At 38.3% G+C, this 25942-nt stretch overlaps 1 protein-coding gene across 1 annotated transcript; it reads right to left on the bottom strand.

The window, feature by feature from the left end:
* Positions 1–490: 490 nt before the first annotated feature.
* On the bottom strand, positions 491–25732 carry FAM91A1 (family with sequence similarity 91 member A1). The gene is made up of 24 exons (XM_054641109.2): positions 25499–25732; positions 23690–23774; positions 22851–23002; positions 21989–22046; positions 20380–20447; positions 19061–19174; positions 17898–17988; positions 17283–17345; positions 16193–16299; positions 15392–15430; positions 15174–15286; positions 14164–14282; positions 13663–13775; positions 13370–13456; positions 12830–12962; positions 12033–12181; positions 11491–11625; positions 9214–9327; positions 8241–8313; positions 6897–7046; positions 6318–6425; positions 5941–6064; positions 4901–4970; positions 491–3584 (listed from the first exon to the last, which is right to left on the bottom strand). The coding sequence occupies exons 1-24, from the start codon at positions 25568–25570 to the stop codon at positions 3408–3410; spliced, it is 2514 nt and encodes an 837-aa protein (XP_054497084.1). The 5' UTR covers positions 25571–25732; the 3' UTR covers positions 491–3407.
* Between the last annotated feature and the right edge of the window lie 210 nt (positions 25733–25942).

Genomic DNA, 25942 nt, shown 5'->3' with positions numbered 1-25942 from the left:
TAAACACAGGAGGAGATTATTTGATTTCTTTCATCATCTATGTCTGTATTTTTCACACTGACATCAGATTCATTGCAATTATACTGCTAAAATTAATCCTTGGCCTGCATTACCTCACATAAACAATTTTTGTCTCATTTTTTTCAAGTTCCTAGTCAAAAATGTCTTTAGCCAATGCAAACAGGTAAGGCACCACGTGCACAAGTGCCTTCAAATACCCAAAAATCCAAAACTACAGGTTTAGGTTTGGCTGAGGGCAGCATGCACAATGCTCTCAGCCTCTGAGGAGAAGGGGAAGGACAAGTACCTGGCTGGGAAAGATGACCCCAGAACAGAGGCTTTGCACTGGGGAAACTGCATCTCTGCAGAACTGCAGGTGTACTGGGGAAGGATGCTAAATGACATTTGGTGGGCCTGAGCACTGCAGTGACAGAGGGACATGACTGTGCCCAAGAATAAAACTGCTGCATGAGAAGGATTCTGCACATGGTTTGACCTACACCACAGTTTATTTGTAAACATTTGTTACATGTGTCAATAATTTAATTGAACACAGACTTTGTACAATTCAATGTATAATATTAACAATGTCACACTAGAAGAGCACAACTGTATTCAGTTACAGTTGTACTTAAAACTTCCAAAATACAAACCATTTGAAACACTGAACAAGAAAGTAAGGGAAAATCTGAAAACAATGAAGGAAAAAAGTGCAATAAATCATGATCAAAAAAACCTGAAAACAAACGTAACACACTTCTTAGCTGGCTCCTGAACATCTTCAGGTATATCCATCTAGCTTCAATACTACTTGGGTTGTGCCAGAGCACAAAGCCAAACTGTCTTCTTCAAGCTAAAAATCTTGCTGAAACAGAAACTTAAAACAGCTCTACAATGTGTAATGCATGTGATTTTTTTCCCCCAGTCAATAAAACTACCTGAAGAAAAGAAATTGATTTAATTTGTCTTTATTTGCAATACAATATAAAATAGATTCTTTTGGTATGAAGATCTTTGAGACCTGTTGGGTTTTTACACCATATTTAAAACAAAAGTCACATAAGTTTGAAGCCTCTTGACCATCCCAATCACTGTTGCTGTAATAGAGTTTCAGGAATTTCAATAGACTTCTTTGGTTACAATTTATTCAGTAAACTTCAGATATGCAGATTTGAATATTTAAGCTCCTAAACTAGTGTTGAAGCCCCTAAGTAAGAGTGGCTTGAGTTCTAACAAACTGCAACACATCTGGAATTCTCACCATTAACTGTAAGATTTATGGGTATTAACCAACTCTGAGGAGCAGACTACTTTTATTGAGAAACTTTACTTTAGACAACCTAGTAACAAAGGATAATATCCTTCACTTAGCAACACTGAAGAATATGCAGTGAGAACAGTAAGTTTTCATCTATTTTCAAACTTTCATACAACTTGCACTATCTTCACTTTACATACATGGATAGTGCATGGCAAAATTTAATACAATACAGCAAACTAGCTCACCTACTGCAGCTCACAGTCGCACTTAAAGTAACACCTATAGCCCTGGAAGTGTAAGCCATCACTACTGCTGAATTCCTCTACAGTGCCAGGTCTTGGCTTCATCTCCATGTAACAGTTCTCACAGTAAAGGTTTTCTCAGCCATTTATAGCAGATTGACATCCAATTCCTCTTCAATTTACTTTGGAGGAAATAAGGCAACTTAAAAACCGCTATAGAGAGTATGTATGTCCAGTACAAAAAGTCACAGTAGTGTAAATTATCAACTTTATATGGGTGATGTAACTGTGATATATGCAGAATGCTAAGTTCAGCTATTGCTGGTAAAATTCCAGAACAAAACTGATGTAAGAAAGCAGCACTGAGCAAACTGAAGCACTACAGTTTTCCAGTTTCTTAGAGCACAAGTCCTATGCTTACACTTCAGGAATGTACACAAAGCCAGTGAAAAAGAATGGGATCTTCACAGTTGTAAATTAAGTCACTGCATTATCCTATACATTTGTACATTTGTCCTCTTCAAGCTTTTGACATGCTTTTTTAATGCAGAACAGGATACAAACCCAAATGTTGCCCTTTTCACCTTGCTGCTGTTCAGCACCATCTGTGCCACAGATCCTTGACCCACTCTGTATTGCAGGACAGTAATGACAGGATGATTAAGTCTCATTTTTAGTTATGACTATTTAAAACAAGGCAGTTCTAGTAAAGAAGGGAGCTAGCAGAGAAGTCTTCACAAACTACATTGCTTGTCCTCCTTGTGTGCTTGATGGAACAGAATTTTTTAAGCTGGCAAAAAGTTGTTAATACCTAATATAAACAAAGTCATGCTACATAAAGTCATCCCCTACAAACAGAGCCAGAACATGATTTTAGATGAAAAAGCTTACTGTTAATTTTTTTTCATGATCAACAGCTAATAGTTCAAGGAACACAGATTCACTGGATTTTCTGTCTTCACATCCTCTGCTCTTATCTTCCTTTGCTAACAACTGATGTGAAAAATCAAGAGCTCTGTTCTTTCAAACATTAATCAACAGGACAGAACTAGTTATCTACTTTAAACTCACTTTATGACAACAGGAATTTCCCACAGGAATCATCACCAGCTTCAAATTACAGCCAAAGTCTCCCAGTGGGATCAAATTTCAGACACTCCTGGTTTCACACCAAGAGGAGGATGAATCCACTATCTTTGAGAACTCTGCAGAGATAACCACCTCAGATCTTCCACAATTCCATACCTCCACCAAATACTGACAGAGATGGAAGTGCACCACTCATCTTCAAAGTGGCCTTAGGTCATCAGCAGGACACTGAGTCTGCACTAACTCAGCCTCTTCCTTCCACTGTATGATTTGTCAAGGCCCCACCATTAGGCTGAACTACAGAATTCAACAATCCTTAATGCCCCATATCATCATGATATTTTTATTTAATCAGTTGGTATCACTGAGCTCTCAGAGGAAGAGCCAAATCTCTTACCTTTTTACAGAAAAAATTTCAGTAATACAGTACAAAACTAAACAGAATTTATGTCTGAGTAACGAACATAGAAAACTACTATTGCAATTTTGTGGTGACAGCATAGAAATTTAACAATCATCAGAAAGCCTAGAAAGGGCATGTTTAGTTATAAAAGAAAGATTGTCTCAAGATAAAAATAGTGCTGACAGCTAAAAAGCTCTCTGTTGCAGCAAGATATGCAGTAATGAGTAACAAGTTCTAGACAGTTTAAGTACTTCTCCAGTACTGCAACACAACACATTTTGTAACACTATTTTTACACGGGTTATGCTGCAGCAGCAGCATACACTTCTTAGTGGTTGGCACTAGGAATTAACCATAATAGAAGAAAGGCATTTAGTGATCAATACACAAGAACCTCTATTTGACCTGTTCCCTAGGTGTGGTTGAAAAGAACTGAGGAAGGGGCCCATCCATTCCATTCAGATAAAACACCTTCCTTGAACATGAGATTCTTGGCAGGAAGAGGAACACCCATGTCTGCAGAAATTGGCTGCAGAAGTGAACTTGAAGAACCAGCATCATGGAGCTGATCCAGCGTTGAGATTCCTTCCTAAAAGCAAAACAAAAAACTGTGTCTTAAAAACAGAATATGACAGGTTAATCTAATCTGCAAATACACTCTGAGTTTCCAAAGTGTGTTACTATAATTCAGTGAATACCAAATAATTATGAAAGTAAAAACAGAATAAACAAAATAAAGTAAGTATACAGATGCCTCAGCTGCATCTTTCCGTGCAAGATTTGGTTTTCAAGAAACCTTCAGAGAAGCTTGAGACTTAAAACTGAAGACCTAGAAAAAATGAATGGAAAGCTCTAAAATCTTCAGGACATCTATCAGACTGCTATTTATCCTGTACCATGCTAAGATGGATACACATATTGGGAGGAAATTACTTGAGCTTATGCTGAGGGGTATCATTTCCCAGAAGTTTGGTTTTCTCATCCTAAAACTCACAGCAGCACCTTTTTTTTCCCTTTCTATGGACATCATCTAGAAAGTGTATCTCAGAGATAACATCTAACACATTAGGACAGGAGCCACTTGAGACTGACAGTTGGTTTCAGGGCTTCAAACTTACTGGGAATCTCTAACATTCTCATCAGGAAACAGTCTCAGGGTGACACCATCCATAACACTAACTGGTTAAGTAACCTGCAAATTCATTATCTTATTGAAAACAGAGTTTTAGAGAAAAAGTATCATAATACAGAGCACCTAAGCAGATTCCATGTTACACATGGCTTGCTTCCATGCAGAATTAGAGCAGGCTGCAGACCTGACATTCCTCTTTGCTTACTACAGAAGATCCCTATTTCCTACCTACACTCCTAAAATATCCTTCCACAGTCTGTAGTTTTACATATTTACACTCATTGAACACTAAGGTCTAGAGGATCTTAGGACAAGTACAAAAGTAACTGGCACGAAATCCATGTTAATATATTTTGTTTTTTAATATGGAAACATTGATTTGAGAGGCAGATACATTTAGCATCTCCCTGCTTTTCAGTAAATCTCTCCAAATATCCAAGCAGCCACCACATAACCACCAGAGTAGGCTCTGTTACAACAGAGGAGTGAAGGACAACTTTGCTGAGCAAGTGCCATAAAAAACAATTAAAATAATTATGCAGTGGAAGCAACCATAGAGTTGAGTCAAGTTTTAAATGAGGCTAAAAAAGGGATAGGGAAGTACTTCTTTTGTCTTTCAAATAGTTCTTGAGTGCTTAATACAGTCATAATTTAAAGAAAAGGCAAATAAAACAAACCATGTATGTTTTCATACACCCAAGAAAGGCAAGTAAGAGGGCAGAAAGGGTGATAGGTCATACAGAACAATTAACATCTGGATTATTGCTCCTTACCTGGAATGAATGAACAAAATTAAGGACCTGAAGAGACAGCTTTCTACTGGAATGTAGGAGTTTTTGAAGGCTGTAAAAAACAAAAGAAAATAAGCTATGGTCAAGGTACACAATTTTTTACCAGTGAAATACCCCTGTAATAACTTGCTCACAAATAACTCCAGCAGTATCTAACATCATGTGACAAAAGCTTTCTCACATATAGTCAGGTAAAAGCTATTTTCCATACCATTTACACTGAATAAAATGAAACTACTGCAATTGAAAAATATTATTTTATGTAAAATAAGTAATATAATAGACTCATTCCTATCCAGGAGAGTCTGCTAACATGACTTTTAAGAAGTTTATTAGTGACACCCTGCTAAAAGCAGGTCAACCACTATAATAACAGCCTTAAGCCTTCTTTTCAAGCGGCCTTACTTTTGATTTCCAGAACTGTGCCTTAGGGAAAAAAAAAGCCACAAAAATCCACAAAAAGCCCCACCAAATCCTTCACAAAACAAACAAACCCCAAAATCCCATTGTTGAAAGAATAATCTTTCATAAAGAAAAGCTGCAGTAAAAAGCATTAGATAGCTGGATGCTAAGCAATGACTAAGCCATGATACCAACTGTAAAGAAAATTTCCCTAAGAGCTAAATGCATTTTATATCAAAGCATTACCAGCAAGCTCTCCTCCCCCATTCTAGAACAGTTAGGAGGAGGAAAAAAAGCCTGTGCTAGGCTAGGAGAGGAATATGAGTAGGAAGGCACCCCTATTTACTCTTTTCCTGATCTGCCTACAGACAGTTTGCAACAAAGAATTAATTTTTGCTTTACAGAAACTATTAAAAAAAAGCCTAATCTTAGTCTTACCACAAGTGAAGACTAGTTGTACACATCTATGAGCCAAAAAAACCTCCCTTACACATCAGAATTAGCTACTCTATAAACATAGCTCAGTTCTGGTTTATAGTCATTGAGTTGTAGATATCTCTTTTTGCAGAAGCTCCAGACACACCATCTGTTAAACCTGCAACCAATAAATTACAGCTCACCTTTCTTTTCTACATAATCCGTGAGTGGCAATTTTTCTGCAGACTTTCTGATTCAATTCAGAACTGAAAAGTGGAATGCCAAAGCATAATTCCAGGGGAACCCATTCCAGTTCAGTTGTGGGTACTACAAAAAGAACAAGAGATAACCAAAGAGTAAGAAAAAGAAAGCAAGAAAGCTCATTCTGGGGTCAAAAATGTCTGGTTCCCTAGACAGCTCATGCTTTTTAAAGACAGCTCATTTACTGAACTGCTCAAATATTTAAGGGAATCTGAGGAGAAATTTTGCATTGGACTTGTCCCAGAGAATAATCAAACAATGAATTCACATCCTTAAAAACAAGGTAATATTTAGTACAAGCCATTTGTCATGTTTTTACCTTCAAGGCTTTGCCTGACTGCAGAATCCATCGAGGGTTCTTCTATTACCATCTCAAATGATTCTGTGCTCCCATTTACATCAGATCCTGATGCCAGTTCAGTCTCTCCTAAAGGCAAAGTCATTCTCACATAAACATGCACATGAATAGAAGCTTAGTTACCTTTACCCAAGGCCTATAAAGCTATAAAACTGGAAGAAGGTATAGGGAGAAACATAGGGATGGACTCATTTTGGGACTGAAGAGTTATTTAGGGATCCTCAGCACTTATGAAAGTTTAAACTCTGGCATATAAAAATGTTACAATTTATTTTTTTATAATTAAAAAAAGTATTTCTTCCCTTTATTGACTGTTATAGTTCAGTCATTTACCAATCTGTATTTGGTATTTCTGAGCCAGTCTTAAAGAAGAATTAGGAAGTAAGCCTGCTGCCAATAGATTTACACTCAAAATTAGTTCCTATCTGTGTTGGATAGTATATTGTAAAGTTACAAATCAAAGAATTTAATCCTTTGCTCAAGTGACTGTATGTGAAATTAAGGGGACACAGACAAAAAAGACAATTACTGGTAACCAACCTCTTCCATCAGAAGCATCACTCAGCTTTCTGTTAGCATGTTGACTTGAAGGATTCAACATTGTGACATAGCCACAAAAATGCTGCAAGTCCACTTTGTTTCTCAGTATTTTTAAAGCTGTATGAATGCCCATGTTCACACGAGAGAAGTCTAAGGAGGAAACAAAACATATTCCAGTGTACTTTAGAAGAGGCCTCCCCACAACCATGTGGTTCTTCTCTAGGCCAGGGTAAGTTTTTTATTTGGATTTTTCCTGCTTGTTTTCCTGCTTTTTCCTGCTCCATCTTAGTGATCACATTGTTAGATATGGATAACACCAAGCATGAGGTGGTATTTTATAGTATAGTAAGAGAGCCAAGGAGAAAAAAATACAAACAAAGATAATCTCTCTCCTACACAGACAGCAGAAATGGCAAGGTTCAGCTAGGAATCAGGGGTCCAGCTCTTTCAGTGCCAGAGTCTTTTATGGCAGATGCAATGCATGATACATGCCTCACATAGCTGGAATTCTGAAGAATCAGAATACAGCATTAGAGCTTAACAAGAAATTTCAACACCGAGTTGTTCATGTCAAAACTTGAGAGATTCTAACTTCGGGGTTTCTTCCAACTTCATACTAGATGAAAAACCAGACATATCAGAGACAGCATATATAATAGTAACAAATTTTGAACCTAGTAAAAACTAAATTAGGAAGTTAGTTTTACTTCTACTTGGCCCAGACTTTTCTAAGTGGTGGCCTAAATAATTTTAGATTTTGTACCTGGAAATTCATATTTTATGACTGCCCTCACTTGGAGAGGTTATTGCCTCAACTATGAAAAGCTTCTCTCCTTTTCACCAAGGAGTAGTAAGAACTTATTAATTCCTGCCTTTCAAAATCAGTTGAGCTAGGCAGACTTTGAAGGAATAGATTTTGCTAGCAAAACTTTTTCTGAGGAAAAAACCACCATAGTAGGTTTCTGGTGCTAATAATCAAGGTAAGTTTGTTCAGTTTTGGCCTCACCTGTCTTACAGTTAAGAAATGCTCAATATAATATTACCTATAAAAGAATTACTTATGCAGTTAATAAATATGCTAGTTAATAATTCTTTACATCTGTGTTAGGAAATAAGTGAGGCCAGAAAACACATTCTAATGAAGTCAGAGAAGATAGAAAGGGGAAGGTCCTATGTCTAAGATCAGAACAGACTTGTCAACCATTTAAAACTTTCCGTTTTCTCATATGACTCATAAGATCAACAAAATTGTTTGAAAAGGATTATTGCAACCTTATTGAAAGAAGGTGATGTGCAACAGATGTGCAATGTAATGCAGAAATTACACAGAAGATGATCCATTACCTCCCTGTTGCTCAGCTTCATCAAAAGGGAAAGGTATGTGCATTGTTTCTCCCATTCCATGCATGCCATGACCCTGAACATCAAGAAATTAAATTAGGAACAGAAAAATTACTCATCAGCTTAGCTCAGTCCTAATTGTGCTCCCTTTTAAGGAGTAGCACCCAAGCTCATGAAACAAACTAATAGAGGTATTTTTGCATTAAACATCTTGCTCAGCTGAAATAATTGAAGTACCCCACCTTTGCTCTTAAAATGCATGTGGTAAACACAGTGAGGTAAAGTTTCATTGAAGAGGAATAATTTTTCTCTCCAATTACTGGCTATAAAAATATTTTCAAAAGGCTGAGCACTTCTGGAGCAAAGGGGACTTCCCACTCCTGCATACAGAACATTTTTCAGCAGTCACAGGCTGCTTACAAGCTGGCCTTTGAGAACATGTAATTTTATGTTTGCTACAATATTAAACATCTATTTATTTAAATTATTAATTCTGAGAGTTCAGCTGAACCAAAGAAATTGATAAGGAAACAATTTTAATTCTTCCAAACAGAAAAACCCAACTTATTCTGCTTGTGATAAACAGCATGTTTTGTTCATAATTTACTGTAAGAGCCAAATACCAAGCAGTCTGAAAAGCTGTATTTGTTAAATAACAGTTCATAATACCAGTCACTGCTCTCTAAAACCCTTGTGGACTCTTCACTTTCATCCCAGTTTACTATCTCCCCTACTTTAGCTACCAAAACTGATTATGCTTGCCCATAATACAATAACACATACATATTGTGAATTCAGTTCAAAACCTGTGTCTTAACCACCACTGAATCACAGCAGCACTGCCTACAAAGTTAAATGTATTTTTTGGCTCTTGGCAAAAGTGTAGCTCTTCTACATTGTAAATATCCTCTACCACAGAACAGATTAACTCAAAAAATTATGCAGGTTTTCATCATTTATACAGAGCACTCTGTACCTGAATTAGAACAGCAGAATGAGTTAAAGCATCATTCAACATTGTGAGCACATTTGAAGTAGGAACTACTCCTGGGTCGTGACCCCAAGACGTTATTAGTAAGCGATCATAACCCTGGAAGAGAGAAATTAAGAGTGTGTGTAGTAGTAATGAATTATCCAAGCATATAAAGTGAAATATTAGAGCTAGGCATTAGCATATCATTACAACTAGGAGGTTGTTATAGGTAATTACAGCTCTACAGTGCTCTACTTGTAACCAATAATCACTCATGTTTGTATTCTTGGTAAAGACCTTTGAGATCTTGAGGTTTTCCAACCTCAAAGTTAAAATGCTCTTTTGGACAGGAAGTATCTGTCACCAAATCCTGTAAATGTATGTGGCCATTGCAGCAGCCTTCTAGCAAACAGGAGATGAATATAATCCCATATAAATTTAAAAGCAAAATATAAGCTGGATAAACTAACACTATCAGCAAAGAACAAAGATAAATCAATCCCCAAAATATCTATCAAGGACAGGGTTGGGAACAGGAAGACAAAACCACAAATAACTTCCTAGTTTCTCAGTTTTCAGGATTGAGTTCCACTGCATCTCCATAAGATTTCCAGAAATCTTGACAATTCCCTAAGAAAATGAGGTTACAGAACAGCAGCAGGAGAGAAGCACTCATATTCCCATAGAGGAAAAAAATATCCAGACTGGGAGATCATTTAGATGAAGAAAATCTGTCCTGTCAGCACACTGAAATTCATGCAGTATTTTGAAGTTTTCCAAGGCTACCACGCTGAATGCTTCTTTACTAACAAAAGTGCACAGTCCATACATGTACAAGTGGTTTAAACTAATGACAAACCAGGGTTTGAATCAAGGTCATCACCAATGGCCTTAGAAAATGCTTTCTGCTCTAGAAGACTCGATTCACTTAATCCTATGTGATCCTACAGTAAATCTTAGAAATACAGGTAATCTACAAAACTTTTGAAATCATAAAGGGAAGGGACACATGAAAGGTTTGAGTGCAATCTACAAATCCTAATGCTAGAGAGGACTGCTGATATGGGTACACCAAAGAATGCACTCCCTCTCTGAATGTCTCCAAACCTTTCTAAAACATTTAGTTCCTCATGTATCTACAGGATGAAAAAAGTGAGATGAAAACTTCAGAGGCCTCTCTGCACTTATAAAATTAAACAATACTATTTTACAAATTCCACTGTGAACAGCAATACCCAAACACTGCTAAATGCCCACAGCATTCCAAAGCAAAGTCAATAGATGCAAAGATTTTTTGGTTCAGGCAAGATTAGAAGCTGTCATGGCCACTTCCACCTACATTTGTCTAGTATAGAGAATACCCAGCAGTGCTCCTTTGTGCTACATTTGTCTTTACTAGTGTCTCAGAATGAAAGAAGGCAGCATCTGAGATCTTTCAGGCAGAAGTTGATCACCTGTGCTGTTTTGTGGGACTCCTTGCCAAAGCACTCTATGGATGATAAAAAGTTAGGTAGATTCCAGGCTGGAAGGAATTGAGGAAATCAACACATCAGTGCAGAGCCAACAATTCCAGTCACAATCTCTGTGTACAGAGAATCACATGCAGCCAGGGAGATCAAGACCAGAACATGCAGGAGAGTGGAAATGTCTTAAAAGGAAGTATTACATAATGTGCTGCTTCTCCCTGCTGCCAGACACTGCTACAAGTCAGGCTATGGGGCTAGGAAGCCTTTTTTTCCAACCTAACGCAACGTTTATTAAATTATTCTGTCATTAAAATTGTAGGAACAATTACACCCAATAACTCCAAAGTCTCCAGCACAGATTTGGACAAACTGGAAGTGATCATGTTAGCCATCTTCTAAACCAGGAAGAATTGTATGTAGAAGTGATGTTTCTTGCACAATGCTAGGAAAAAAGCACAATATGCTAGGTCTCCATCTTTCCACACAGCTCTTCTACATTTTTCTAACACCCTCTATGGATGGGCTAACAAACCTCAATTATTAAGACAGCAGTGCCACATTTTACACTTAACTTGAAAGGGGTGGCATTAAATATACTGGAGTCACACTCTAACAAAGGGAGAGATAGAAGCAGCATTCCTTTATCAGAACTTCAAAAGAAAACAAATCAAGATGCTGCACAAAACTTGCTTCTAGAAAAGGAACATCTACAATGAACTGTACCTCTGACTTCACCTGTTTTCTCTAAATAGCATACAGGATATCTTTGAAACACTTGGAGAAGGAAGGGAGAGTAAATCCACACACAGACTACCTGAAAAACGTCTGGGAGTTTTCGAAGACGTGTTCCTTTAGAGAGCAACAGGGAGGGTGGTCCTTGTCCAGTTATATGGTATATATACAGCTTGAACCAAACTGAACTGACTTCTGGTATTGCAGGCCCAATATGCTGAAGAGAGATCATTCAAGAATTTATAAATAACTTCAGATTGCAACCATCACTCATACAGATTTAATTTAAGAAGAAACAGTTTAAAAGAAATACAAATCTAGTTTTTGAGCACTGAAATACAAATGTATTACTCTCCACTAACTATATTCTAGGTACTCAGTCCAGTGACACAAGAGTCTTCACTGACTGTAATGTATTTTCTGTGATTCTAAATTCAAGAACAAAATATCTGTCACTGGCTCTAACTTGAACAGAAAAACTCTTAGTAAGTTAAACAGAGTTAATTTACTAAATATTCACATTTTTCCTCAACTCAATTTTTCTTTTATTAGATTCATTACAGTGATATACTACATATTAATGATTTTGTCACTTTAAAAGGTACATCTGACAGATTTTTTCACCTGGGGTGTACAGCTGCTAATAGGTCGAATTTCATTGGTGAGTGGTGCCATGGAAACCAGCAGAGTGTAATTTTTGTTGAGAACTCTGCTGCAGGTAGCTGGATCCAAACCAAGCAAACTCTCACATCGTAACAGGTCCAAGGGGAACCCTATGTTCAAACACAAGATTCTTAAATTATAATTTAAAATGGAACACACAAACAGAAACTATGATTTCAGATTTTCTATCCTCTGCTAAGCCATGAATACAGCATTTCCCACAATGAAGTTTTAAACAATTGGGCTAATTTTAATAAATCTGTACAAAATTTTAGCAATTCTAGGTATGAGGGCTGACACTGAACTAATTCCTCACCAACTAACTGAACACAGGAAATAAACACAGAGATACTGAAAAAATTAACTTAGTTTTAAAAGAAAAACCTAAAAAAATTGTTCCTGTTAGAAGAATACATTCCTTTTCATGGCTTGAAAAATGTTTATTTGACAGAACACCTGACTCTTCTATATGGCTTTCAGAAGCATGTGATTTGAAACAATCTCTCTTTCAAGTTCAGCTTGTCTTGCCTTTATTATGCTTTAATCTGTTGCTCTGGATCTTCAGTGCAAGCCCTGGCAATCAAATCTGTCATTCAATACTGTCAAACCCAGTAACACAGGCTCAAAGGATGACGAAAAATATTCCAAAATACTTAAACAAGTAGGATACTGACTGCTACAAGAGCAGCAAGGGCAGAAAGCTGTGTCCATAGCAGGTAAGTAAACCAATGTAGGATTTGCAGATGTGCTGACAGTACCATTGTTTGGCTGATCAGGCTGCACAGCCTGCGCGCCCAGGTCTTTATTGTGCCGCAGGAACAGGATCGTGTTCCTCAGTGTAAGGGCGTGGTCAAAGTATCGCTGTGCTTCCCCCTCCCCTGTGCTCTGAACCTGAACAAGAAACAAAACAAATGCAGCTGGCAGGTTGTTCACAAAAGAACCAATCACACGGAAAGAAAGATGAACAAATTAGCATTCTACATTTTTGTAACTGAGTAATAACCCTGCAGGTTTTATGCAAAGGTGATCTACAGCAAGTATTAAATGAAAAGCAGGTCTTGGCCATGCTAGTGGAATAGTCAAAAAGTACACAAAGACAGATCAGAACCATGACTCACTCTTTAGGTAAAGGACAGAAGTATCCAGTCATCCTGACTGGTATGAAATGATACAGCAATTAATAGCACTTCTACATGATTCTATAGTTGTCCTTCTAGAATTATCTTTAGAAGGTGAAGTTGGCCCCTTTAACACTTTAAGTGCTGAAAAAGCATTTTGTCAAACATGTAACAATTTACCTTTTCTAGCTCCACCAAGAAGCTGTCAAGACTCTCATCTGATAGTTTTCCAACTTCAAACATAGTGACTGCATGACTTTTCAAGTTCTGAAACAACAAAACAAAACTGTCTTCTTTGAGAACAGAATGGGCAAGTAGAAGTTGTGCTAAACAAAATCACCCCTTGACAAATAATACAGAAGATTTTTTTAGTATTTATTTTTTAAAATAAAGCAGTATTATATTGATGTCAAAGTAATTTAAAGCTTTGCATATTTATTCTTGGCATAATACATCAAATAATTTGGACATACTGGTGAGAGATTTCCCATCATTAAAAAGGCAGTGAGAGTAGAATCAAACAGGAAGGCAATGCGCTTTGTGTGTCCACTGGACAGGTTCAGGCTGCTCACACTGGCTGTTTCAGCTAATAGAAAACAAAAAGGAAGTAGATTATTACACTTGTTTTATTTAAAAATAGCACCATTAAGGAAAAAAAAAGGAAAAATATACAAAGTAAACGAAAATTCCCTTATTACTACTAAACTACTGATTAGCTTAATTCAGAAGTTGGTATCTTTGTGTCAAGTTTATATCCACAATACAGATCAGTCTCATCTTCAAAAAGAAGTTATTTAGCTGAAAACTCTTAAACCAAGAAGTAGACACCACCTCCCCCACTGAGCAGTCCATGTGACAAAAGGATCTACATAATCTGTGTTTCTCTTGTTTCTAGACCTCTTTACAGCCTACACCACTCTATAAACGCAAAAATAATTGATCCTAATTTATTAAAATTTACTGTTAGTGCTAACCTGGATCATCTTGACTGTTGGTATCTGTATCTGTGGCTGATGACCCAGCTTCCTGTATAGGACTTCTGTTTTCCCCACTGTCCCATGAAAGCAGCATCTTTTGAGGATCCAAAGTACTCCTATTAATGTGAATTAAAATCCACATCTATCGGTCACTGCAGCACCAGAGAAGTATCTCTGCCTTCCAGTGCTAGTAGTCCATGCACAGGCATACCCAACACATGCCTTTCAATGTCCAAGCCCTAAATCAGTCAAGTTTAGTGTCCCTCCAGGTCCTGCTTTAGCTTCAGCACAAAGGTTTATTTGGGGAGCTGGAAATATCAGACTGTGAAAAAATCTTAAAAATCAAACCACCATCATTGAAAAATCCAATGGAAAAAAATCTCATCCACTCAGTTCTCACAGTCTGAAAAAGCATTAAAAACGTGCATAGCAGTAATTTCAAATGGCTTAGCAGATATTGAACTAAAAGCACCTAACAATTCTTAATGAATGCAACTTGGCATTTCAACTTGGAGAACTCTGTTGACTGGTACTAACAGCACTTTCCTGGGAAGTGATATAGATGCACACTTAGGTGAGAGTGTCACTGACAGAATTGCAATGGGTCCTGAAGCAAACAAGCAAACTCTATGCAAATATTTACTGCCAGCAGTGCCAAGAGCCACAGCCTCTATAATAGCACACTGACAGCTGTTATTTCTGGTCCCAGGAGTCTAAAACAAATACATTCATCTGCTGGCATCTGAGTAGCTAGGTACCTAAAGGTCAAAAAGCCAGCACTAAGTAACAGCACCAAATGGAGCACTCTGAACTTACAGGCTGAATTGCCATTCCTCATCCTCAGATGAACATGAGGATCATGTATTCTTGTCTTTATACACATTAGAAAGCCAAGTGAGACTTGTTATTCCAGAAGTCTTAGAAAGCAACCAACAGCTTTAAAAACAGATGTTCTAAGTTTTCCCTTCAATGAGAAAATAAGCCTAAGAAAAAGTAAAGACACTTACTTCAGTCTGTTTACAGAAGGAACATTCTTCCATGATGGATGAAGATTATCCAGGTTTATTACTTGGCCTTTTTTATGAGCAAAGCCTAACCGACAATACATGGACACAGCATTCTGCAGAACACACACACACAGAATAAGGAGCTGCTCTAGGAAACCAAGGCTGCAAGACAGTGAACTTTCTGTATCCAGTTAAACAAATGCATTGTACATACATACCTTTACTAAAGATAAGTCAATCTCTAACACGTTTGCCAACTTAAAAATATAAAAAGACAAGAAGACCAGTCAGCAATACAGTATTGACAGGGCAGGAAATCACTATTTGTGAGATTTAGCATCTTTTTATTGGTCTTACTTCTAAACCCAGCCTATACTGGTAGAAACAATTTTGTCTGCATCAAAGATTATAAAAAAAGAGCATGAAGCCTCATAACTGTCCCACTTGAAAGCATACAGAAGAAATATGAGGCTATCTTCCACTTAGTAATTTCTAGGCTAACCTTGTATATATCATTTTAGGTTAGTCACGTATGTCAGAAGACAGGCAATGAGGAAAACAAATCCTGGATATATTTAATGGGTATTTTTCAGATATGTATTCAGCAAGTTTTGAGAAGATCTTATGGAAACATATTTCTCATACTCAAACTATGCTTATGCAAAAGCTACATTCCTATTTTAAGCCAACACCCTGTGTGCTTTCACTGCCAAAGAAAAAATTACTTGAACTTTTCTCACATTAGCAAAACAGACTTTGTTCCAGTTCTAACTTACATAAAAGCCTACTTTAGTCAACTCTGAATAAATTCATTCCAGCTAATGCAATTGTTTCACTGAACTGAAGGTACTCCTTCAAGATCAAAGCACTATAGAAGCTACAGGGTGCATCTTAAGCCTGGCAGTATGTGTAAATGAAACCACTGTATATCAACCAGTATCTCTCAGTATTTTTAGCAGCGTGTTTTGGGCCATTGTCAAGTATTCCTATCTGCCAGACACAGGTCAAGTTTTACTTACCTCTGCCACATTAGTATGTTCATCTATTGAAACAAATATCTTGTACAGTAGTGTTTCAAAGTAATCACCTTGCACTCTGTTCATCACAAAACCTTCGAGTGGTGGCACTGAAATAAGATTTATCATCAAAATTACAAACTTGTAACTCAGTTTATTGAACTGAAACTGTACTAAAAGAGAAAAATTAGTTTACGCTTTAGTTTTCATGGCATTTGCAATTTTGAGAATTTCTCAGGCACAAAGAACAAAAATCTGAAGATAGCATATGAGGTATTTAAAATTCCCCCACTCCTTAAGAAAGTAATGCTTGTCAACATGTTTTCTTACAGAAACTAAGGCCACACTACTTTCCATCATAGCCTTGCACTTTCCAGCTCATCAACTACAGATAATTTCCAGTGTCCAGCCCATAAAATTATTTTATAATGTGGATGGAGATTAAATCACAACTGTGATTGGAGTAGGACAAAAAGTAGGTGTGGGGTTTTTTCTGAAAAATCCCACACCACCACCCACATACTCCAGAACTGAGACTTCCAGAGCAATTATTTAAGCAGTAAGTCTCTTGTATTTAGAGGACTTTCACTTAAATGATCTCTATACAGAAATGTCAGGTACTCGTGCATGACCAAGCTCCAAACAACTTATGCCTTTGCAGATTATAGTGAATTCAGAAACCCCTGAGACCTCTCACAGCACAACAAGCTGCTCAAAGGGCAGCCCACATGCTGTGCTAGTCTGAACTCCTACACAGTCCCCAGGCACAGTCTGTGACTAATTGAGGTGACAATACCCATGAATAATAGAACTGGGATCTCTTAAACCTTACATCTGTCTGGAAAGAAGTCAAAAACCCATGCATGTTTGGTAAGGTAACTACCATTCTCTATGCTATTCTTCCTTTTTATCACAAACTTATAGGAGGATACTTATTAATTCATTCCATGACTCCCATAAAAGAATCTCATCTTACCTAAATATGCATTCAATACAACCTAAGAATTCAAGTTGAAATAAATGACAGAGAATTACAGAATGATTGAAAGGAACTGAGAAAACATAGGTATAATAACATGAAATATTTACTTACCTGCAATACAGCTGTCATCAGATATTGGTACATCAAGGTAAATAAATCCTTTGTTATACAAACCTTTTTAAATAAAAGGACAAGATATTAGAAAAAAAGAAAAAAGCATTTTTCAAAATACTGAAGATATAAAGCAGACTTCCCCACCAGCCAATTCCAATTTTAAAGTAATTTTTCCTATTAGCCTCCCCAGTAGAATATTTATTTGCAATGCACAGATCAATAAACCACACCTAATACCAACCAGGTGTCACCCTAAACCAGAGTTCCTCACTTGCAGCCTGATGCAGCACACTTGGAACTCTGCAAGTACTTCCAGGACAGCACAGCAAAATGACCACAGATTAAAGAAGTTCAATTTAAAAATCATAAGCAAATCTCTGCCTAAATGTTAACTTAGTTTTCACCATCATCACTGTATTGTCAAGAAGTGGGGTTTTTATATTCAATTAGTTTTGCCAGCTGAAGATGCTGGCTTTGTTTGGCTACTCAGACCAGAAGTCACACACCTGGTAGCAAGGATACAAATTAAAACACATCAATTCTCCTATTTTCCAGACACTACTAGAATTTACTAAGCAAGATCTAAAATCAGAAATGTTCATTAAAACTTACTGTGAACAACATTGAAGTCTAAGGAACCAGCAAGTTGAGGACCTGAATCAATTATCTTATCAATAGCAGACTTCTCTGATGTAGTACAAATCTAGGTTAAAAAACATCATATTAGTTTCTTGTAGGAATGAGTCTATGCAACTTAATGCCACTCAAAATACTCCCAAACACTTAAGGCTCAAACCAGTCACAAGTAATGTAAGAGTACAGGGAGTAACCCACATTCCTAGCCAAAATATTTGCACTGAAGAATTTACTGCAGTTCCTGTTCAAAGTGTCTACATTTTTTAGCTTGTTCCCACACAAACTTATGTATGCTCTAGGAAAGGAAATTAATTGCACAAGAATTTGGCAAGTAAACTCCACAGTATAAAAGATTTGCTCTTTAAAACTTCCAAACAGTGTTCAGCCACACAATTGGAATCATTCTAAAAAGAGGCCCATTACAATATCAAAGTAATTGGCTTCAAAAACTACCCTGGGCTGCTGGGATGTCTGAATATGAGTAGCCTAAGATATTTCAAAAAAGAGATTCCATCAATGCTTTAAATATGTTCTAATCTAAACAAAAAACTTCTAGAGAATAAATAATAGAAGAGAATAAAAAACTTATAGAGAAGAGAATAAATCCAGATGAAATGACTGTAAAAAAACCACCTGTGAGAAATGAAAGCAGAATGAGAATGAAACAGTAACTCATCTCACAAGATTTTTACGGGCAAACAATGAAAAACTAAGCAGACACAAAGAACAGAAACAAAGAAAATATGTATCAAATCCACTGCCATTCTGATACTTAATACAGTGAAGCTGAAGATTCAGTCAAAGCTGACCTGTCAGGGCTTCAACATGAAATCTAACAAAACATACTTTGTTGCTTGTTCCCTACAAATCATATGATCATGCACGTAAGTTACAACAGACTGGTTGATACAAAATCACCTCTACACTGTACATAGTGCAGAAAGTACAAAGGGGAGAGACAGCAGAACATGTCAAAGGAAACATAACAATTTCCATTAGTTACAATCTCAAAGATACTCATAAGAGAGTTGCTACAAATTTGTAACACAATCGTGTATTTCACATGAAGGCAAGCCCCTGCTTTCAGGGGGACTATCAGTATTCACCCAGATTTAGAGATGCAATCCATCCTACACTACCTTGATGTCATCCTCAGTGATGTACCCAGCCTGCACAACCCACCACGCTTCTATAGCGATCTCCACTGGCTTCACAGGCAACAGATCGTGGGCAGTTTTCCTTCTGAAAAATTTCTGCAGTGGTACAGTCCATTTGAGAGAGTAATAAAGAGCACTTCACATGCAAAGACATTTATTTACCTTTATAACAACTGATCTGTATAAACATCCATTTTTAAGTACAATATATTCACAGACTGGACACACATGCTATTAGCGCTGTCACTTAGTAAAAGTTTCTCTCTTCTCTCAGATCACATGGAAATAGAAAGGAAAAAAAAATTCCATCTGATATTGTTAAATCTTCCCATAAGCTCATCCATACTGTAGGTATTGCTAATTAAAATCCACATTATTCCATCGTAGTAGGATCAAGTACAAATTTAAACTCTTTGTGACATTTCTAATTTGAACAGTTAAGAGAGCACAAGTATAGAAACAGGCTATTTCAAAGAAGTTCAGTGATTCCAAAAAACACATTTTAGGAATATATTTAATTTACTTTAAGGAACAAAGCACAACATTCTTAATAAGCACAGAACTAAAAAAAATACAGCGAATGGCAATCCATGAAAGAAAAAAAACTGCAGGATAGAGTTTATTTATAGAGCTAAATAGCTTCTCTTTCATTGCACAGTCATTACTTTTTGGTTCACTATCAGCTGCATATTTTGGTAAGCTCACTTTCAGTTAAAGGACTATGGAGCTACTGCAAGAGCACTTCTGAGTTCCCTGAAAAAAGGAAGGAACTGTTGCAAACTAAAGGCTCTACTTCTATCAACCATCAGAGTGCTTTCCACCTGTGCTGTTCATATCCAAGGATGTCTGTGCACTCATTACATTGCCTTAGAGAAAAACACACTGTAAGAATTCACACCTGGATGGATCACTGTTCCAAAATAAACTGGGATCTCAATGACACACATAGAAACATGGAATAATTCTTTCAGAACCAGTAGCTGTCCCTGCTTATAGTGGCCAGGAGACATTAGTTATCTGGTACTATAAAGTACAGCTCCAAAACTGTAAGATTAACAAAAATTAAAAAGTAGTAATTAATACCTTTTCCTTTACTGCACTTTAATTTTAAACCAAAAAGCTCTTTATTAACTCAAGGAAACATAATAAAAATAACAATACACTACATCACATTCAATTAGCCACACTATTAAACTGACCAGGGCCAGAAAATTATTCCATTCTTCATTTCCTATGAAAAAACATGGGGTAGAGGGACAGAAGGGTAAAGAAAAGGGAGGGAAAATTAAAGACAAACTTACTTTTGAAGATCTGCATTGGTTCATTAGATCAATATACTGGTTTCTTCCTATGCCAAGAAGTCTTAGACCTGAAAAATAAGTAAGGTTTTATCTATCTTAAGACAGGTTTAAGCTGAAGATATATTAAACATTCTTCAAAGAATCAGACCTTCTTCTTAAATTACTTTTTTATTTACTCTTATCCAAAATAAAAGGACAGTTATAGGAGCTAAATTCATTCCATAGTCCATCCTCATTCTTTCACTGTGTACAGGTTAAGGGGGAGAAAAAAAGAGATACCCTATCACTTAAGTCACAGGGTAGCAGGTAACAACACAACTCCTTTCCTCCTATACTCCCACCAACAACTTCAGATTAATAGCAATAGTTTTTCTTTCCTTTAACAAAGCCCATGCCATGCACTGGATTAGAACTCCAAGAACTAGAGACACAAAAGGCCATTTAATCTTCTAAGGAATATGATTAAGATATAGTTCAGTTAAACTGAATCAAAATTTAATTCCATAATCTCTAGCCTTCGATCATTAAGGAACCATGAACAGATAGAAAAAATCTATTCATTAGTTTTAAGCCATATTCTGTCTCAGCTTTGACTCCAACTTCTAGTTCAACACTAGCATTTATGAAAAAATCTAATTAAGGAAGTTTAAGTCAATTACACTGCAGTCACTAATCTGCAGCTGTGCTAAGATAATAGAATTGTTGGGGGCAGCAGAAATCAAACAAAAACAGGAAAACCTTCTCTTTCTTCAAACTCCTGACTAACACTAGATTCCCAACAAGCAAAATGGTGCTGAGGAAAGTTCTTCATCTGTTTCCCTGCTGTGAACATTACACAAAGGCTAACCAGCAGTTAACTGAGAATATCCTTCTAAAACTAAAACTGTTTCCAAAATCTGCAGGCTACTCCTCACCTGACTACTTACTTAAAAAAAACTTGATGAATACATACCAAAGGCAAGGAATTATGTGTTAACTATAGAAACCATTTCAGTGGCAGGTTAATAACATCCCTGTGCCATCAGTTTACATTTTGCTCTGTAAGACTTCTGAGTATGCTATTGATCTTACACTGTTCTCCTCCAGAGGTTCAAGGTTTTTGCTTTCCTAAGCTACTCATCCCATACCCAGATGTAATAGATAAAATATCTGGCACATCCAGAGTGTCATAAAACACCAGATCCTCTTGCCTCTCTTTTCTGGTACATCATCCCTCAATCCACACTGATGCCAATTCACAGGAGTGTCACCTCTCAGTGTCCTGCTAAAGCCTTCAGCCCAACACGTGCCAAGAAAAGCACACTAGGAAAGGACCAGCAGCTCAGTTTACTGATATACATTAACAGGAAATGCAGGCAAGTAGGAATGGACAAGCAAGGACACAGGCAAGGTTTTGCACCATGCCTATCTGCATTCAAACCAGCCCAATTCCAGTCCTGCCTGTACTGACAGATTTTATATGAAGGGCACACTTAATATCACTATTTAAATGTTTTTACACCTTCATTCACATGCTCATATTTAAGCAAACAGATGCCTGCAAATCCATCTTCAGAAGCTCCTTATTTCTAACTCACTGAAAGCAGTAATTCATCTGGGTAATACTTACAGTCAGCAGCAGTGAAGTTGGGTAAAGAATCATAGCTTTTTTCACTGTTCATTATATCCTTAAAAAGAAAATAAAACATCTAAGTTGCAAGAAGAAAGTCATCATTTCAGAGAAGTAGGTCCAAAATTCTGCCTGTCATTTTTACTTTAAGAATGAAATAAAATTTAAACAGATCTATTGAAGTCAGCTACCTTATCAAACTTGACAATTACTTGATTAATCATTACACAGTAAGCTGAATACATTAAATGTGAGATTCCTGTTTAATGTAAGCTTTGCAAAGAAAAATGTTGGCTTGAAAGACTAACAAACAAAATCCTGTATCTCTTTACACAAAAACAAACCAGCACACAGAATTGCCAACAGTAATAACAGAATAAACAAACAACTAATCCATTACGTCTGCAATCATTATATACAAAATAAAATAAAAGCACTTCAAATATCCAACAAAAATAAATGGTTGCCAGAGTGCTGACAGAAAACAGAACCATCCTTGTTCTCATAAAAACAGATCTGCTTCAGGCTTCTCAAAAAGTTTCCAATAGGGTTGAAATGAGGTATTTAATTTACAGTTTTAAGTGAAGACTCACAAATCTCAGACATCAAAAGAGAAAGTCTGGTCTCAGAATGAGTCCCACCCCAGCTCAATATGACAAAAGTCCAGCTCTTGAAAGGCTAATGGGGCAGAAGGGAAAACACTGCAGGTAAAAGCAGTTCCCTACAAACTTTCCTTACTGTTTCTTTACTTCTTGGCAGACATAAACAAAACCAAAAAAACTACCTGACACTGCCTCGTATGCATTACTGGGCCATTATCAACACCTTCAGATGGAGAACAACACCCTCCCACTGCACTCACCTCCATTATCCCTGTGTAATAGGAAAACGGTGTTACCCTCAGACCTTTCACCATGATGTCAGACAAATGATACGGGTACAACATGAGATGATCTCGACTGTATTTTAACAGATCTTCATAATATTTACGTTCATCTTTCTTGACATGCTTAACTACAGGGGGAAAAAAAGTTACAATGTTCTATGATGTTCAACTTTTTAAAGCAGTGTTACAACAAAGGGTTAAAATAGCATAATGGCAATGGACAGAAAACTACAAGTAAAATAAAGTAGTGGTGCAAGGAATTCAGCATTCAAGGATTTCTACACATGATACAAGTAGCCTCAGAGACTTTAAGGAGCAGATTTATTTAAAAGGTCACCAGGAAGTGGCCCATTGAGATAGAACTCATGCAGCTTGTCAAAAATTATCTTTTAATTATTGAAATTATTATCTGCTTTGGGAAGAAAAACGGATTCAGTCAATGTGAACTAAATTGAAAGTCTGCAAACAAGTCATAGCCAAAAGCTCCTGTGAGTCAGGATAACTGTCTGCACCTAACCTAGTGACAGGCTTAACTAGACAAACCCTCTCTTAATTTCTGGGAAAACAGCAGCAGAACTACAGCAGGAATTCAGTTCCACCTGCCAACACTGTAGCCTTCAAGAGTGCTTAGCTAGAGAAGTTGTCAAATGGACTCAAAAGTCAGGATTTTTCATGCTTTTATTATTTAGAAGCATTTGTTTTCAGGGAAGGAAGGACCTTTGAACTGGATTTGCTCTTGCAGTTTTACAGCAGAGACAAGCTTCCACACAGAAGAGTGGGGCAGGACTCAGAAGTTACTTGGCTTCTTTACTCACCTAAGTTATTCCGGTAGCGCAGCTGATTGCGGATGCTGTAGAGCACAACTTGCCTCTCATATTCCCTCTGGGAGTTCCCAAGACCCTTGAAAACATAAAGGCCTTTTAACTGACTTGCACAACCCCCACCTTGCAGTTAAACCACTGCAAAGTGTCTTATGAGGAAACATATGCAGGCAGTTGCCATTGCTCAGGGAGCCCCCCAGTTCAACACGACAGTATGTTTAGTCTCTCTATGAGTTCAAAAACACCTTTAAATAAGTCTCTACACAGGATGCATATTTAAGCAATCATTTTTTTCCTAGTACCACTCTGATAAAAAGCGAGCATCTGATTTTCATATCAGACATGATGCATCAAACATTTACCAAGCAGTCAGTGTCATTCAGCCTTGAGAAATTAGCCAGAACTAGTGTAGCACAAACAAGCATGGTGAATGATGTGAAGCTTTATTTACTGCACCTAAAAAACTTTTAACACCAAAAAAAACCACACCGTGAAACAGCTCAAGTTGCAGCTTTGCGGAAGTTAAACTATCAAGTGATCCTGGGTCACGAGATTAAGGAACAAGCACAGCACGTTACTTGACTATCATGAAAGAAGATAAAAAGAGAACTTTGGTTCATGCTTCAGATGCCTTATTTCAAGAACTATCCCCTTAATATTCCCCAAATTACTCTTCTACTCTGCATCTGCAACAAGTGATCTGGGTTGTTTGGTTTTTTTCTTGCCTCTCCTGATTCCTTCATTGGTGCTTATATTAAAAGAGATCCTTTAACAAAAAGGTACTTTACTGCACATGTGGGATAAACAAGAAAGCTGCACACAAACTGCAGAATCAGGTATTAGAAAAGCAACACCTGATATCAGAGACAAGGTCTGGAATTGATTAAATATCCAAAGAGGGAGCCAAGTGTTTCCTCAAAGGACAAAAATATTAAGGACTATACTAACAATAAAGCAGACAAAACAGTATTCCAGAAGGTACATTAAAGTAAATAATGCAATAAATACTAGTATATTTTCTATCCTGGATCACAAAGCCAACAATATGGCACTCAGCTGGACAGGTAAAGAAAATCATCATTTATTCTCCTCTTACGGCTCCTGGAATCTCAAACTCAAGAAACTGCATTACTCGTGGCCTGCAGCAACTACTCATCCTCTCCACCCTTCCTCTGTGCAAGAGCAGGGATTGTTCAACAGCATCTGCTTTAAAGCAGTGTAAGACTTTGGAACGAGAACCTCCTCTCAACTCGAAACAATACCTCCTCTTTGCTATCAGAGGCCCATTAAATCCAGGCCATCAAAATTTCATGAGGTTTTCTTTTCCATGAGCCACTTGCAGCAAACAATTCTCTGCCTACTGAAACGCGGGGCTGCACAAGGCTCCGAGGGCGCCTGTCCTGGTCCGGCTGCCCAACTCGGGGGTGACATAAGGGACACCTGACCCGGCTGTTTGACACCTGCACAAGCCAAGCGCGGACCCCACATCTCCCTCTGGGAGCCCACGGCACCCCGATGTACCCCTCTCCTCACTGAGGCCACACACACACACACACACACACACACACACTCCCCGCCTCTCACACACAGCACTCACCGTTGTCTCACCCCCTTTTCCCCACAGACATCTCGCACACACTCAGAGCCCCCTTTCCCCACAGAGGGACCGTGCACAGCCCAAACCCCCTGGCCCCATAGAGCTCCACACGCCCCGCGGGCCCGCCCGCCCTGTCCCGGGGCAGGCAGGGCCGAGTGCCCCGTGTCCCCCCGCCGCTCCCCGGGCCGGCAGCCGGGCACCCGCACCTGCCTGACGCTGGCGGGCAGCCGGGCCCAGGGGTAGTTGTGGCGGATGTGGAACTCCACGTCGATGTTCATGGCGAGCAGGCCGGGCCGTGGGCCCCGCCGCCGGGAGGCGCTGCGACCCGGGAAGGAGCCGCTCCCGGCCCGGGAAGGAGCCGCTGCGGCCGGGGCCGCCCTGCGCTGCCCTGCCCTGCCCTGCCCTCCGCCCGCCGCCTCCCGCCCGGCGCCGCTGCCCCGAACCGCCCCGGAAGCGCCGCGCACGCAGTTCCGCGGGCGGGGCGGGCGCTCCCCGCGGCCGGGACGGGACGGGAGCCTGGGGAAGGCGATCGCTCACCTTCTTGCGACCCCCGACCGCGGGCTGGCACTAACCGGGAACGGAGCCAAGCCCGAAATGCCTCTGCCGCCTGCGTGGTTGGGTTTAACAACAGCGTCCGCCTAGTGCCGCTC

The sequence above is a fragment of the Agelaius phoeniceus genome, chromosome 1 (assembly GCF_051311805.1).
Source record: "Agelaius phoeniceus isolate bAgePho1 chromosome 1, bAgePho1.hap1, whole genome shotgun sequence".
Lineage (NCBI taxonomy): Eukaryota > Metazoa > Chordata > Aves > Passeriformes > Icteridae > Agelaius > Agelaius phoeniceus.
Note: the sequence above shows the minus strand (reverse complement) of the source record. Positions and strands in the feature narration are given on the sequence as shown.